This window comes from Vulpes vulpes, chromosome 2, assembly GCF_048418805.1.
Source record: "Vulpes vulpes isolate BD-2025 chromosome 2, VulVul3, whole genome shotgun sequence".
Classification (NCBI taxonomy): domain Eukaryota; kingdom Metazoa; phylum Chordata; class Mammalia; order Carnivora; family Canidae; genus Vulpes; species Vulpes vulpes.
The window spans coordinates 58,512,393-58,529,243 of record NC_132781.1 but is presented as its reverse complement, the minus strand read 5'-3'; the positions used below and the strand labels follow the sequence as shown (position 1 = coordinate 58,529,243).

Genomic DNA, 16,851 nt, shown 5'->3' with positions numbered 1-16,851 from the left:
TGCCAGGGCGGCGCTGCTCGAGATAGTGCTGAGGGGCCCACTGGGGGCATTTGGGGGGCACAGGGACTGTTGACTCGGAATTAAGTTCTACGGTCCTCGGGTATAAACGTAAGGAATGAGCTGCCCACTGCTGATCCACATCAGGACTGTTGGGGTGCCTGTAGCTGGGGTCTTCAGCAGTAGGGTCCCCTCCCTGCTACTGAGCAAGTCTCTGAGGTCAAAACCCATCCCTTTGCAAGGTTTAAGCTTCACAGCATCTCTCCTGCTGGTAAGAGCAGACATTTTGTTTTAAAGAAGTGGCCTAGTGGTTAGAGAGGAAGCCAAGTAGCATCTGTGGCTGGACACCCCCCCCCCCCAAAGGTTAGTAGTGTCAGGGACTCTGTGTCATTTTGAAGGTCTTGTGGGGGAAGTCAGGCCATGACGGTAGAGATGGGGAGCAGACCTGCTTTTCAGGACCCTAGAGGGCATCTGTTGTGGGAGGAATTCTTTTAATGGCCACCAAACAGGAGTAGCTGGGATGAGGTGGTATCCACCTGGTGGCTGCAGTGGATCAGGGAGCACAGGGCAGTTCCTGGCCCCCTCGGGTGCAAGAGGGCTGAGTTGTGTATCCTTCTGCTGTCCCGATCTCTCCCCACAGCCTAGCTGGTGTGGGGTTTGGGAGTCCGGAGTGGTTGGGCAGGGGGATGGTCTTTAGCAACAACAGAAAGAGAGGACAGTCGGAAGGATCCTCAGCAAGGATGACGGGAAAGAGACCTGCCTGCAGCATGTCCCAGGTGCCTGCATGGTCGGAGTAGCCCCAAGGGTTTGTGTAGTGTGGTTTTGCCTAGAACGAAGTAAAACCAGGTGGGCAAACCTCCAGAGTCACACAGAACCTCTGGTATTTGTGTCTGTCACCTGGGATGAACCCTGACTTCCGGGTCCCTACAGCCATCTCTCCCAAGGGCTTGGCTTCGGGTGAACAACTCGGCCACCAGGGCTGCCCAGGCCAGTGACAGAGCTGAGTCCAAGCTGTGCACCAGCCAAGCCCTGCCCCCTGCACTGGCTGGGGTCTGAGGAGGGGATTCCACACACACACACACACACACACACACACACCCCACTAACTGGGCATTGTCCACCCCTGTGTCAGCCCTCAGGGAGGGGGACTGCCATCCCTAGTCTCCGCAGGGCTAAGTAGACGCCTCCAGTGGAGCTGGGGTCCAGGTGGGCAATTTTGAACCATGGTGTGTACGTGTACACACACCTGCGTGTAGTTAGCTCACTTGGCGGCAGTAGTTCCCGAACGGAGCCTGGCTCAGAGCAGGCCCTCCGGCATTACAGGCAGGTCACTGATGCTTGTGGCCACCCCGTCGCTGCCATGAGCTGCCGACTGGGCGTGGGCCGACTGGTTGGCATCTGCCACCCACCTCTGGCAGCACGAAGCCGACAACTGCCATATTTCCCTTTTTGCTTTGGCCAGTGGGAAATCAAAGTGCCGCTTGGCCTCCATCTCCATCTCTGGAGAACTCAGCCTCGTACCCCTGCTCTCGTGCATAGTGTCCCCAGTCCAGATGGTCTGGCCCTCTTATTTTTCCATCCCTGGTTTGGGATTTCAGGAAGCTGCTTCCTGTCTGTGTGAACCCGGATGGCCTCTGAGCATAAGCAGACCGCGGGCCGCCCCGAGTGCGAGCCAGGGTGTGGCGGCGGCCACCCCTCTCCCCGGGGCCCAAGGGCGGCAGCTGGCTCCCTGCGCTTGTGCCAGGCCCTGTGCAGCCTTTGTCTGGGCTCTGGGGGGCCGTCCTCGCGTCTCCAGCTGCAGCCCCGAAAGCTGCGTGGCCGGTGTGCAGGCAGTGCTCACAGCCTGGGCTCCCCAGCACCAGGCTCGGGTGCGGCTGAGCTGCTCTGTCTGTTGGCAGCCTGTGGGGGCGATCAGCTTGCAGCCAGGGTGGGGGCTGGCGGTGGGAAGTCCTCAGAATCAGCCACGTCCTTCCTCCGTGCATCGGCGTCCTCGGCGATGGGTGGTACTGACCTAAACCGGACGGCTCGGGCCTCTCGCAGGCGAGGGCTGGTGAGGCCGCCAAGGCCCCCGACCCTGCAGGAAGTGGGTGCTACCGCCACAGACAGGGAGGGAGATGCATCTGGACCCAGGGTTTGGTAATTGGAAGGAAACATCCCACAGACACGACCGGAGCTTCCACTACTCGGCCCGTGGTGTGTCCCCGAAGCACCGGCCTGAAGAACTGTCCCAGACGCTCCCACCCACACGCCTGCCTGCTCCAGACCACATCTGAGGAGGAGCCCACCCGAGCCAGGGCGGCCTGCGGCCTGAAGTGACAGCATAGAGCCAGAGAAAACCTGCCCTGGGTGGACAGGCCTGCCCCGGCACAGCCTCAAGTCTCGAAAGTGCCCCGAGATAGTTTCCTCTGCTACAACAGGTTGTCACAGAGCTGACGGCTTCATACAACATAAAAGTATTTGCTTACCGTTCTGAGGGCCACAAGTCCAAAATCTGTTCTAGTGGACAAAAAGCAAGATGCTGGCAGGGTTTGGTTCCTTCTGCAGGTTCCAGAGAGAAGCCCTTTCCTTGCCTTTTTCATGGAAAATGGGGAGGTTCCAGGTGCTCCTTGGCTCATGACCCCTTCCTCCTCTGTAGTCACTCTGCCTCAGCCTCCCTCTTATAAGGATACTTGTGATTACACTTAGGACCCACCTGGACCACCCAGCACTCTCTCCCACGTGGGGTCGTTAACTTGATCACACCTGCTGAATCCTTTTTACCATTGAAGATAACACGCTCACAGGCTTCACGGATGAAGATACAGGCATCTCTGGGGGTCTTTAGTCAGCCCACCCCCATCCCTTGGGCAGCCAGGGGTCTACTAAGAACCTCCTGAGCTCACCCAAAGATGTTAATGTTGACTGGTGGCTAGTGAGTGGCCACAAAACACTTTACCTGCCTCGTGCGCCCCGGAGGGTGGGTGCCAACTGGGATCTGTCGGGAAGAGGTCACCGTCTGGAGATATAGGCCAGATGGCTCAGCAGCTGGGAGCAGCACTGCCCCCAGAGAATCACACCAGGCCAGTCCCAGCCTTGTTATAAGGGAGAAAGCAGACTCAGGGAGGTGGAGTGACTCCCCAGGATCTCATAACAAGGAAGTGGCCAAGATGGGCACTGGTCCCCAGGCTGCCTGTCAGAGCCCACCCCCTGTGGACAGGCCCTGGCCAGAAGCAGGGCAGGACGTGCGGGCCTTCCTGAGCCGGGGTGGGGGAGGGGTGGGCAGTCCCCTTCTCCCTGGTGACTCCATGCTTGGGTGGGCCTAAGTGCCGTGGAGAAGGGCCTGTGGGCCCCAGCCCAGAGTCCCAGGGGAGGAAGGCCAGGTTGTGAGGAGTCCTAAGCCACTGCAGCAGCCCCCTCTGTGGTAGGAGCCCGCCCCCCAGCAGAGATGCTGGAGCTTGGCCCTGTCTGAAGGCCCAGGACTTTGTTTTCATTACCCAGCACGCCTCATGGGGGCACCCAGTGTGCGAGCTCCGCAGTTTTATTTACATGAGAGCTCAGCTCTGAGCATGGAGCTGAAGGAATTGGCTTGTCCAGCACCAGCCCCAGGATCCTCGGCAGGGAACCTTCTCACAGCAGCCTTGGGGGACTGGACCCAGCAAGAAAGCAGTGAGGGACACAGACTAAGGATTGGCCGCCCCTTGTACAGGATCCTGTTTGGAATTCTGGCTCTACCCAGAGAAAGGTGTGGTACCCTTTGGCTCGTGGGGGAGCAGGGCTGCAGACCCCTTGGTGCTTGGCTTCTGGGTGCAGCCTTCACTCTGGGGAGGGCTTTGGAGATACTAGGTGACAGGACGGCTGTCTGAGGCCCCAACAGGGCAGGAGTCAACAGCAGTTGCTGTCACCTCTGAAGTCAGAGTCCCCTCCTCCCTCTGACATCTCAGATCACACACCAGTTTCCCTGAGCCCTCCTGGCAGGGCCAGGCGCCCACACTCTCCCACTTTCCTGGCTGGGTGTCATCCCGATAATGCCAGAGAAGGAAAGTTCTGTATTTGAGGAGCAGCGCTGAGCGCCACAGCCCTTGGCAGTTCGAACGAGGCAGACGGGATCGGCCCCAGACAGTCCCCTTCCGCGGCAACCGGGCAGAGGTGGGCAGTCGTCTGGTCGCTGGTGCGAGGATCTCATCATTCGGGGTAATCGTGCTAATCCCAGTACCTCAAGCAGCCCCAGAGGTTCCATCACAGCCCAGCGCCCTGATCGGGGTGGAAGGCCCACGGCCGGCAGCAGGAGGGGCAACGGGCAGGTCTCTGCTGCCACCAGAATCTGCCTTGGTGGATGGGAAGCCGCAGTCATCGAGGAGAGGGAGGGCTCCCCGGGCAGATCCCTCTGCGGACTCTGTTGAGGACAGCATGGGCACGTGCCAGAGGGAGGGAGGAACGCTTTCAAGGGGATGGTGGTCTGGGGCTCGCCCCGTACCCATCTGCAGGGCCCTTTTGGAATCCCAAATGGCAAGGTGTGTGCAGATCAGAATGGCTTGCTGAAAGGATTAGTCAGTCTCCCTCCCAGGCCCGACGCCTAAAAAAACAGGGCCTGTGTTAGTGGGCCGACATTTTAAATGTTCTTCTACTCTGAACAGAAACACTTTCCAGGAAAACCCATCTTAATCGTCCAGCCACGACTCGGAGGGCACTCAGATCACCCCCAAGTGACCGCCCTGGAGCCTCAGCTGCTCTCCACTGTGGCAACAGATGTCCTTTTGAAGCTGTCCAATTAACCCTTTGCACCCGAGGCTCTCACTTGAACTATTGCAAATGCATCTCCTGCGTGATGCCATTTTGCACACTGGTAAAGCCAGCTCCCCGTCAGGCCAGTGGAACCCGCAGCGGGCAGGGCCTCCACGCACTCGGCCTTCCCTGCCAAGTGCCAGGGCCACTCCCTGTAGCCTACCTGCAAGTATGGGTTTCCCAATCGTCCTCGAACGGGTTGGAGTCCCTGGTCATGGGAGGAAAGGTGAGGGGGAGCACTGAGGCTGTCCCTGAACGCCCATCTGAAAGCACCTGGGCCACAGGTAGTTTTCCGGGCTGACTCCTGGGCCTGGGTCAGAGGAAACCACAGAGTCTCCGGGCCACACTGTGCTGTGTCCCTGAAGGCCTTCCAGAAACCCAAGGATGCTGCCCGGGGGCCCTCTTAGAGAAGGCAGGCCCTGCTCTTGGGGCCCCCAGAGCTGTTCACAGAGGCCAACAGAGGCTGGGGGCAGACAGCGGCACTAAAGCTGGTGGGCACCCATAAACCCCGCACCGCGGGCTCCCCCCTGCCTTGAGATGGGGTTTGCTGGCCTGCCCGCTGCGGCCGCCCACTGCCCCATCACAGCCAGAGCCCCAGAACCCCTGGCCAAAGAGTCTGAGTGGAGTGGCCTTGGCAGCCTGGCTCCTCGAAGGGAACCAAGGCCAAACAGACAGGCAGGCACAGTTACCCGACGGCACTTCATTAGCAGGAGGCGTTGGGCCATCTTTTGGCAGCAGGCAACAGTGAGCGGGAGTGACAAGAAGTACTTGAATCCCATTACGGATTAATCAGCAGATGGGGCCGGCAGGCACTGTGCTGGGCTGCTACTCGGCTGCTGGACACAGCCGCCCCAGAGCTCCCGCGAACCCCGAGTAGCGCTGTGTGATGGGGCGGGGGCCCGGGTCCCCTCCAGACAAGGGAAGCCTGGTAGTTCCCCGACTGGGGAAGACCCCACTGGGCCACCATCTCATCGTCTCCTTTCCCAGGGCCCCAAGGTGGAGCCGTGCCAAGTGGCCTCATCACGGGTGGCGACAGCCCAGCTTGTGGTGCCTCCTGTGCCAGCGAGGCCTCACTGCAACCCTGCAGGTGGAGCCTTCCCCATTTTACGGACTAAAAAACCAGAGGCCAGACGCACAGCAAGAGAATACAGAACTGGGAATTGGGCCGGCTGTGGCTGGCTGCAGAACCAGGGGCTGGCTGCCCTCCCACCCTGGAGCTTCTGTGATACACAGGGTCCCGGGCCCCTGCTTCTGGGCTGGCCAGGTGGCCGGCCTTCTTACTCACCTGCCTTCCCCGATGGTGTCTGGGCATCTCGCTTCTCCAGGACACCAGCCACTGCCCTGAATTGCAGGCCTTCGGAGAGCAGCTCTGTAGTGGGCTAATGCAAACAGCCAGAATGAAAACCAAAAATGAAATGCCTCACCTCCCCACCCCACCCCCAAAATGCTAGTCCTTGGGTAATTTCCTAAATGTATGACTTAGACATCCTCTCCTGGGTGTCTTTGGAATTGCTTCTTAGAAATAGAAGACAATGCACCAGAGAGAGCCTGCTGGGCCCAGGCACGCATCCCAGCGAGCAGAGCCTGTTTCCCCATCTGCTGTGTGCACACCACCAGGACCGGTCCTTGAGCGCTGGGGCGTGAGGTGGGCTGTGCCTGCATCTCCCTCTCCTTCCTTGTGGCCTTTAAAGTTTGGTCTCTGAAACCTTGTGCTGTTTAACTTGCTTGTGACAAGGATTGTGTTAAAACTGCTACTTTGTTGCATCCCAGCTCCCCCAGAGTTTTGAGGAAATCCTGCTGGGCAGGCTCAGCAAGGACCAGGGAAGGAGTGGTCCCTTTCACCCCTGGACCCTGAGGCTGTGCACTCCTGTTTCTCACCCGTCCCCCCACCCCCACCCCTTACAGATGGCAGCTCTCCAGAGCCCCTTCTATGGAGATAAAATGAACCTCTTCTCCCTCTGCCAGAAGATCGAGCAATGTGACTACCCGCCTCTCCCTGGAGAACATTACTCTGAGAAGGTGAGTTTGCTGCCACCAGGCCTGGGGAGCCTGGTGGCCAGCAGTGGCTGGAGAGGAGGGGTATTTCCAAAATGCCACGGCTGTGGGGTTGAGCTTGGGTTCACTTAATTGGGTGGAGAAAGGAAGGAAGATTTCTGGGAAAGTCACTTGGGGCAGGCCAGGGCGGGGAGTAGATTAATTTTGCTAGAGGTTTCACAGACACCAGGGTGGGCCCCCCACAGCAGTCTGTGGCCAGCCCACTGGCACGGAAACCAGGAGGAGCTGGCCAGCGAGGCCCCATTGGCACACTTCTGCCCATTTGGCTCCCAACCCCGGTGCTCGAGTGCAAGGCTCACTGCTGCAGGTCCCAGATACGGGCTCCCTGTGGCGTCAGACAACAGGAACCAGACGCGGAGGCAGGAGGTGGTGGGGCCTCGGCTCGCCCCAGACCCCCGCTGGCTGCCAATCCACGCCCAGGAAACCATGGCAAGCAGACCGCTCTCCTTGCTGTCATGGACTTAAGTCATACCTTGGGCTTTTACCTTCAACGTTCTACTTTGGGTACCAGGGCTCTGGACACAGGCTGATAGGTCTGGTGCTGGGTCCATGCCGGCTACTAGCTGTCTCTTCATGTCCCTCCCTCAGTTCCATCTTCTTGAATATAGGGCTAATATTTCACTTTCATGGATAAAATGTGCAGATGATAGGTTTACAATACAGCATGGCTAAGAGTGTAGACATGTGTGTATCTACATACTCCCTTCCCTGTTCTTGGGGGAGTTGCCAAACTTTTGAGTCGCAGTCTCCTCAGCTGTAACATGAGGATAACCTAGAGGTGACCTCCTGAGGTCAGTGTAAGGATTAAATAATACATGTGACGGACGTGCTCAGTTCAGCACCAGGCGAACATTTACCCCAATGCCACCTAAAGTAGACACCACATGCAACAAAGGGCCTGGCTCAGGGTAAATGCTCTGTGCCAACTATCATCGTTCTTTCTGTCAGGGGCAACACTAGCAGATGTGAAGGGGACTCTGAGACCTCCCCACCGTGCAAGGACCACAGGCCATAGTATCCTGATAATGGCTCACACTTACGAGCCATTTAAGGCTCAGTAACTTAAGGTTAAGGTAACTTGCCCAAGGTGATGTAAATCACAGGTGGTGAAGCCAGGATTTGAACCCAGTGATTCTGCACCCAGCCACTGTGCCATCCTGTTTTGTTTTGTTTAAGATTTTATTTATTCATTCATAAGAAACAGAGAGAGGCAGAGGGAAAAGCAGGCTCCTTGTGCGAAGTCCGATGCAGGACTCGATCCTGGGACCGCGGGATCACACCATGAGCCAAAGGCAGGTGCTCAACTGCTGAGGCACCCAAGTGTCCCTTCCGTCCCATTTCTTGACAGCTCTTCATAGCCAGTTGTTCAGTTGGGCTGAGGTGCCATCTGTGTAGCTTGCTACAGTCCCCAATCCTGAAGGCTCCGAAGGCTCTGGAAGGAGCAGCCCTCGTCCACCAGGGGCTTGGGCTGCAGAGACCAGGTCTTCCAAAGAGCTCTAATGCTGTGTCCAGGCAGGCCAACCAGAAGGGTCATCAGCTCCCTTTCTGTTGGCAGCCTTCATACTTAATGCCACACTTACTGGCTCTGCAGACTCGCAGAGGACAAAGGTCAAGTAATAGATTTCTTTACCAAGTTAATAGTTGCACTTGGTTTTTTTTTTTTTTCCTCATTTTTTCAATTTGGAAATCTGTACTATTTAGAAGCAGCTTGGACTTGGAGCAAATCAAAACTTTGCTTGTCTCCTACCCATACATGGGAACTGTAATCTCTGCCCTACAGAGAGGCTGAAATGAAGTGAATCTGGGTAAAGCCCTCAGCCCCCTTCTCTCCTGAGTCAGTCACTCCAACTTTGTGACCTTGTGCTCCCCAGAGCATCCAGCTTTCACCAGTTGTGTTCAGCATTTCTAGGCTGTGTGTTAGGCAGTGAGAGGTGCTTCTTAGCACTGGAGTTGCTTGGCACACTTCACTTTTGAAGTTCACATCGCCTCTTAGAAATGGGTGTAAAAGACACTTGTTTTTGTTTCTCTGGGTTTCAGAAGTTTTCAAACATGATCTTACTGCCAACCGCATAGTCTGCTCACTGAGTAATTGGGACTCACAATGACTTTACCTTCCTCTGCTTTTCTTGGGTACATTAACTTGTCGCAGGCCAACTACTGCTGCCTTCCCCTGAATACTGGAAGGGTCTGTAAGGTTCTTAAAAGTATTGTCTCATCATGGGCAACCCCAGACTGCAGGAGTGTTCCAGTGGCTGCAGGCTCGGCTGCAGCTGCTTGTCCAGGGGCTTCCCAGTGTTCATAAAGCAGTGGAATCCCAAAAAGGTGTAGGCGGGTTGGAGGGAAGCTCCCAATGCCGGGCCGGGCCCAGAGGGAGGTTCCTCGTTTGCAACCTGCAGCACCTCAGGTGTGAAACATGGAGCAGGTCCCGCAGCCTCAGGGCCCCCTGCATGACCCCTCCACCCTCCCTAGGCTCCCCGAGCGAGAACGAGTAAGAACGGCACTGAGTCCACAAGCCCTCTTATTGAGGACCAACCCTTGTCCCTGCTGCTGCCCCCGACCCCGCAGGGCCATGAGGCCCCTGCAGCACCAGGTATTTAAATGGAAAAAACTGCAGTGAGCCCAGTGATGCAAGTTAAGATGTAGGCTTTTTAAGGTCATTATTTTAATTACCATTAAAATAATTGGCACTCTGGCTATCAGAAGAATGGAGGCGATCAGAGGCTCAAGGCGCCCCTCCCCCGCCCGGAGGCAGGGGCAGCCTTCAGTGTCTGTATAATTAAAAGCTCCGTCTTTCATGAGCACAATAAAGAGGCCAGGGGGTGGGCAGACGGCAGCCCTGCTGCATGTTAATGCATTTATTATGATCAATAAGCCTTTGCCTTGAGTTTTGTCCTCTGGTTTGGTATCTGCATGCCTGACAGCAGGCAGACACACACACACACACACACACTAGTGTGGGCAGTTGAAGTTCACAATTGTCTGAACATACAGGGTCTCGAAGTGTGGCCCTCTGGGGCCAGGCAGGCCTGGGAATGGCCCTGCCTCTCCCAGTGGCTGTGACTGCACACCCATCGCTCGCCCTAAGTGCCAGTGTCCCCTTTGGGTCGCCATGAGGGCCAAATGGGTTAATGCATGGGAAGTGCTGGCAACCCATCTCCGCAAGGCTGGTTCCCTAAAAATAACGCCTGCCGTTCTCTCCCTTATAGTTACGAGAACTGGTCAGTATGTGCATCTACCCTGACCCCAACCAGAGACCGGACATCGGATATGTGCACCAGGTTGCCAAACAGATGCACGTGTGGACTTCAAGCACCTGAACATGGGCGCAGCGGGCCTTATCAGAGCCGCACCACTCTGCCTTACTTGAGTCTTCTTTCCAAAGTGGCTGCCTGGTAGCCTAGACCAACTAAGACCAGAGGGTTCGGCAGGTTCCTGAGGGGGCCGGGCTTTGACGCAGACGCTGAAAGCAGAGCAGCTGGGGGGAGGGGCACCAGTCACACGTTAACTGGTGGTCACATTCGAAAGTCCTTTCTTTAAACTGTCTGTGGACAATCTCAGCTGGGTTGTTACCAAGGGTGGGTGGTTCGGCGAGCCACTGACACACACACCCTTGTATCTGGATTGTAATGTGAATCTTTAGGATAATTCCTTCAGTGACCTGTCAAGGTTTCTAAGAACAGGAGAATTGCAGGAGACTGTGTGATTTGTAGTGAGCCTTTCAAAATGGTTAGTAGCAAGTTCAATTTAGCTCTTAGAATCTTTTTTAAAAAATCAAGCTGTGTGCTTGCTCTGTTGTAAAAGGATAAAATGGAAATAATTTTTTAAAGTAGAGTGGAGATCTTCCTAATATTTTTATCCATGTTTATAACTTGATGAATGACGATGAGGAGAACCCAGCATCTGGCACAGAGTTTCAGAGGCAGATAGTATTTTGAAAGCCATGTGTGTTTTCCATGCAGCCGCTCAGCCCTCTTCTCTTGAATACCTGCTCTGTCCCAGGCATGTCAGGCACTCCGTCACCTGCTGGAAATGCTGGCAGTTCATTTAACAATCAGTGTTAAGCGTTCTCCTCTGTGGGAAGGAAGCATGGGATACAAAACATATAAATATAAAATGTGCCCTCAGGCTGTTCTCTGTGTAAGTTCTGGTTCTGCAGCCACCTACCATGACCCTGGGCAACTCTCTCAGCCTTTCTTAGTTTCCTCATCTGTAAAATGGGACTAATAGTATCTACCTTCAGCGTTGCTGGCAGAATTGAAAATAAAATACGGAAGTAACCAAGAACATTGTAGATGATCCAAAAATCATAGCCACTCACCCCTTCACAAAACTGAAGTCCATGGACCATGCAAGTCAAGAATTAACGTACAACTGTATTATACATAGGAAACCAGAACTATGTTCACTTATTTCTTATTCCCAAATAGGATTAACTGTGAAGACTAATTTATAAATGTGAACTTAAGGAAAACTCAAGCTCTGAAGGAAATATTTTGCTTTTCTACTCAAGTTAATCCTCAAATGGTCTAAGTATCTGTCACCCATTGACTTGGTGACAGTTCAGCCCTCAGATAGAGACATGCCCGCCTACTCAGTGTTCTGGTCAGGTGCTCTGACTGCAGCCAGCCTGCTGACCAGGGGCCCAGGCCCCTCTGGGGACAAAAGACTTGGGCTGGGCCACTGCTCTGTTTCCATGTGTGAACTCTGTTCTACTGTAACCCTGTCGGGTTTGAGACATTTTCTTCAGATGCAACCTCTGCTTTGTTCTTGTTCTCCATGTTGGAAATAAAATGGGGGAAGAGGGGTCATTTCTGTGACTGAGTATAATTCACGGATAACTTTAAAACAGCTTCGTGTTGCAGCACAATTTCCCCAGGCACCTTTAAAAACATAATTTCTCAGGCCCCAGACATTCTGTGTAATCTTGGAATTTTTGTAAGCTCCCCAAATAATTTTGGTTACCGTCAGCCAAGCTGCTGTCCTAAATAATCCCACTGTTTCCCCTACCCCACTCCTTGAATTTGTCACAAGGGAGGCTGCCCTAAGAGGGGGTTCACCCCAGGACCATGGTGTAGGGACTCTCTGGTGTTCCCCAGCCATGCTCTCTCTAGGGGAGAGTCAAGGCCCCAGCTTCTGCCAGGCACTTACTACTGAAAGTTCTTCTGATTCCACACCGATTTTTGGGCACATATTCTGCTTACAGCTCTTAGAACCTCTACTGTGTCATCTGTGGCAGGATCTACCTCAGACACAGGTGAACTTGCGTTCTGCACACCATCTACTTTCGACACCATGAGAGCAACTCTGCCTACCAGGACCCTCTGGAGGCGTGAAATCTCGCCCATTCACTAGGCCTGGGTGCCTGTGAAATGACGGCATCCTAATTATTACAAGCAGCCCCAAAGCGTTCCTCCAACTTCTGTAAAACTGGCGAACGTGCAGTTCACCCAGTTTTATGCAGCTACGGCAAAGCAAACTGTCCACCTAACTTGCTTTTTCCTTGCTACTTAGACCTGACATCTCTTCTTTCCTATTTGGTTGCTGGGGTAAAGGCTACACCGCCCTCACCTTAAAACAAAACAAGAAAACTTGGGACCACCCTGAACAAAGAGAAAAGATTAGCACAAGGAGTGGGCAGAAAGGCTCATCTGACTTCCACAACAGACAAGCCCTCCCCTGCTTTTAGGAGAGTTATGTTGCTCTTATACCTGTGTGAACGCAGATGGATTCCCAGGGAGGGATTAATAGCCTGAAAGGGGGGGAGGGGGGGGGGCGGCAGGTCAATAAGCCTTAGTGGCCAAAAAACCACACAACCTCCATACCTCAGCCATTCAATCTGGTTTTCATGTTTTATTGGGTCTCATTCAGCAGACACTGCCAAATGAAGGTCTGAGGGGGGAGCCTCCACTGTCCCCCCCCACCCCAAACTTGTAGAGCAGTAACCATCCATCCACAGATGCCATTCACGAAGTGTCCATTGTCTGAACTGTTTCTTCCAGCACCTCAATTTCCAGGGTGGTGACTTTTTCAGTGAGGACTGCGGTGGTCCCTTTCTCACATCTGTACCGGCCAAACCTAATGGGAGAAAAACAAAGGCAGTTAGGATCCCTTTGAGGGGCTGCACAGAGGGCTGGAGACAAGTACTCAGGCAAGGCAGCAAGCAGGACTGGACTCAAGAGCCTAGCTCTCCTGATCCCCAGCTCTGTAGCTTTGGTGGGGATTCAACTGCCCAAGGCTCTCTCTCCTCTGTACTCCAGGGCTACAAAACAGGGAAGCCTGGTGGATGTGTGCAGTCAGTGTTCATGCAGAGCACCTGGCACTTAATGGGGTCTCAAACTTCCTTCTCCACCTTACCCTCCCCAGAAGATGCTGAAAAGCACTTGGTCATCTGCCTTCAAACTTCAACCCCGCCCCCCGCCCCAAAGCACCTCTTAGGATCAGCAGAAAGCGGACCCTTTTGTTAAGCTGTCGTCACCCTTCTCTTGTGTAGAAACAAGGATGACTAACTGTTACCTGAAACACTAAAAATATGTGGAAGCAAAGACAGGATAAAAATGACCCGCAGCTAGACTCTGGCCTTGTCACTCCGACAACATCTTCGAGCCTCCAGCAGTGTTAGCTGCTCCCTGCAGCGGCGTGGTAGGTCCCCACTATGTCACACCCCACAACTCTCGGAGTGACTCTTGACAATGGTTTCTCTGAGCACAAGCAGTCTGTAAGAGCCACATCTGCGCTGCTAATTCTCACATTGGGGCCAGGAATTACAGTATCATCAAACAGCAATACAAATCCAACTGTTCTCTGGTCTTTCCCCAGCTGGGACATTATTCCTGTCAATCTGGCAGGACTACAGAAGGCAGCAAGCTATGCCATGACCACGTGCTCCTTGAACATCATCCCCTTAAATGGGCACTGGTGCTCAAATAGGAAACAGGAAGCAGAAAAAAGTGGGCGACATCAGTGCTCTGCATAAATTCAGGAGCTCATGCAACGAAGAATGGCTGGCCTCATTTCTGCTAACCCTTCAGTCCCCACCACACACTCTTCAAAGGATCGGAGCAATAACACCTGCTCAAGATGTGCCCCAGCCCTCCCCTGCTGGCACGAAGATGTGGCTCCTTCCCCCAAGACTGGTGCCTTGGTGGCTTGTTCTCTCAAAGCCGGAGCCCCACGTGGCTCCTGTGTGCTCAACTCACCTGAACTGCAGCATCCGTGAGAGGCTTAGACACACAGGAGCCTCCTCACTGTCCTGGGTTATGGGTGCCTGGTATCAGCATGCAGGGAAAGCTTCTGCAAAGCATGGCTGCTGAGGGCTGGCAGCACAGGAGCCAACTAAGAGTCCACGCCTGCCCAGGCCACCAGCTCTGCTCCCACCCCAACTGCCCATTCTGGAAAAGGTTCCTCTACTCTGGGCAATGCCTCCGTCCCCCCACCAGTCAGTCACTGGCAGAAAGGATGACCATAAGATTCCAGCGTGTCGCTGCTGGGCCCACTGCCACCTGGCCCCCGCCGAGGTGCCCAGGCAACAAGGAGCGAGCGGCTCTGTCCACAGGGCAGGTTGCACACACCTGCCAGGGGCTATGCCTCCTTCATACTATTTCATGGAGTTTTTATAACTAGCAACAGGATTATTTTGTTTCTGTTCTTATGTGTTTACAGTCTCCTTTACAGATGAGTAAAAATGTCCCAAAGAATTTAGATGTGCCACTGCTGAGCACAGGTTCCTTGTCCTACACAAATACTACTTTTCAGTGGCTCAAACCTGGCTCCCAGAATCCTCACCCAGGACACTGTTCCGTCTGGATGGAGTATAACCACCTCCCCCTCCCCAAACTCTCAGCTCTTGCATCATCTTGCAAATACTGGGAGACACAGGATGTTGGGAGCTTGGCAAAGCCTGCTCCCCCCATACAGCCTCAAGCCTGGAAGGTGGTTTCCTTTCCTGCTCAAAGTCCAGGAATGCCACAGTTGTTTAGAGATCACCTACGCTAGCTCCCATCATTTAAGAGACAAAGAGACTGACGGGCCCAAAGCCACCATGTCAGGCAATGACACTGCCCCAACCCCTGAGCCAGAACTCTTTGCTGCTGAGCGATCCTACCCTGCTGGGAGCACAATGAGTTCCCACAATGCTGAGCGCAGTGCCGGTTCTCAATGTTCCACTCTTTCCTTGGCATTACTCCTATGGTTTGGAACTTGGGTGTATGTAGTGAGAGTTAAAGGAGGCAAACCAGAAAGTGATGTGCTTGCTGTGCTACATTCACATGAATGCGGTTGCAAGTAGAGCTTAGAGCAGCATCTTGAGCTGCTGAGGCCCGCGAAGAGGTCAGGAGCCAGAGGACGGCCAAACAACCACGTGAGACTGCAAATGAGCAGCTCATCTGCACACACCAGCCACAAGGGCTGGAAACCTTCCAGTTCTATTCAGCAAATGGGGCTAGAACCCTGTCCCCCCACTCAGAGCCTGGGCTGCACCGCTGAGACACAGTGTCTGCTGAGCAGGTGCTGCAGGCAAAGAGCACGGCTCCCCAAAGGGCAGGAGGCACCAGGCAGCTCCCTAGGCTAACTTTTGGGGATTCCTAACCAATGGTTTATAACTGCTTAGGACTCTTAGACCACTCAGAAAAGCTATGGGCTGGCTTCCCTGAAAAATGCTTTTCAGAGAATTCTATATAGAATTCAGGGGATTCTTTAAGATTAGAGAAAAGAACAGCAGGCAATTCAAACCTCTCCCCTGAAACTCCCAGGCTAGGACTCTTCCCTAGGCTCTGGTCCACCTCTCCCATCAACATTTTACAAGTTAAATCACTTTTGTACACCTGACAGCAGCCCAAATCATAAAGCAAATTATGGACATAAAGCACAAAGGACTCAAAGGTCTGTGTGTAAGTTCAGCTTGAGGACACTGGACTTCCGTCACAGGGGTAATCACCAAGAAAACCCTGTCTCAGTGCCATGGAGAGATCAGGAGCGGCCATGGAAGGCAGGGGATGCAGGCAGGATCTCATCTCTTTTACTCACCTAGTCCCCTTCTTGTTGGGCACCGAGTACGGGCGAAGGAAGTCCAGTTTGCTCTTGCTGATGACACAGAGATCAATGTTACTTCCAGACCCCAGGTCGTTGAAGACGCCAGCTGCAATGGCTTCACTTACCAGCTTCTTGGCTTCCTCTTCCTGAGAAAGAGAATGGCAACGATTATGTCCACAGTCGATTGAAGGGCTGCTCTGACAGCCACAAAGTACTCTCACAAGCAGTGCACAGAATCACCAGTGAGGTAGATGTTTTCAATGCCCATTTTATAGATGAAGAAAAGGATCTCAGTACCAGAACGATCTGCCAAAGGTTCCTCAGCTATAAGTAAGTTCAGGAACCAGGTAAACCCTTTATGCATGTGCCCCTTCTTTAACACACTGCTTCACATCAGAAAATCACCGCATGATTGAGGACTCTGGGCGGACAGGAAACAATTTGTCATCTAAAGCAGGGGTCAGTAAACTTTTCTTGTAAAGGGCCAGGTACTAAATATTTTAGGCTTTGTAGATATACTGTCTCTGTCATAACTACTCAACTCAGTCACAGTAGCACAAAACAGCCAGAGACAATATATAAACAAATGTATGTGGCTTGTGTACCAATAAAACTTTATTAACAAAAACAGGTGGAGAGCCAGACTTGGCCCATAGGTTGCATTTTGCTAACCCCTGATCCAAAATGTGCAATGGTTAGAACTGCTTCCAGGTTGCATAATGAAAAAGTCAATCATCAGGGGAGAAAGATGGTGGCAAATCCAAGGGTGTGACCTCTTGCCCAAGTGAATCTATTGCCTTCTACTAGAGAGCCTCAATGTTCACTGAAGTGATTCACTTCTTTCAATCATTCTCTCTTCTTCTTCTCCTTTTAAAGGCAAATCTAAGTCACCAACAGTTACTTGTGAAAAAGCAGATTAATTTATTTCTTTTTCAAGAGGCCTTTCACGTGTCAGATCCTATGCTAAGAGGTAGGGCTACAGTGATGGGTAAGGCCCCAAGGTCTCTGCTC

General features: G+C 53.6%; 2 protein-coding genes across 8 annotated transcripts in view; one reads left to right on the top strand and one right to left on the bottom strand.

The window, feature by feature from the left end:
- NEK6 (NIMA related kinase 6) overlaps window positions 1-11,621 on the top strand; it is an 84,040-nt gene extending 72,419 nt beyond the window's left edge. For all 7 annotated transcript variants that reach the window (XM_072748641.1, XM_072748640.1, XM_072748642.1 and 4 more), the window contains 2 exons: window positions 6,664-6,777; window positions 10,020-11,621. In XM_072748641.1, coding sequence (XP_072604742.1) covers window positions 6,664-6,777; window positions 10,020-10,130 — 225 coding nt within the window. In that variant the 3' untranslated portion in view covers window positions 10,131-11,621. The remainder of the gene's footprint in view (window positions 1-6,663; window positions 6,778-10,019) is intronic.
- A 1,018-nt stretch (window positions 11,622-12,639) lies between these two features.
- Window positions 12,640-16,851, bottom strand: part of PSMB7 (proteasome 20S subunit beta 7) — a 64,004-nt gene continuing 59,792 nt past the window's right edge. Inside the window, exons 7-8 of the mRNA XM_072748646.1 lie at window positions 15,835-15,986; window positions 12,640-12,888 (exon numbers count right to left, since the gene is read on the bottom strand). Coding sequence (XP_072604747.1) covers window positions 12,777-12,888; window positions 15,835-15,986 — 264 coding nt within the window. The 3' untranslated portion in view covers window positions 12,640-12,776. The remainder of the gene's footprint in view (window positions 12,889-15,834; window positions 15,987-16,851) is intronic.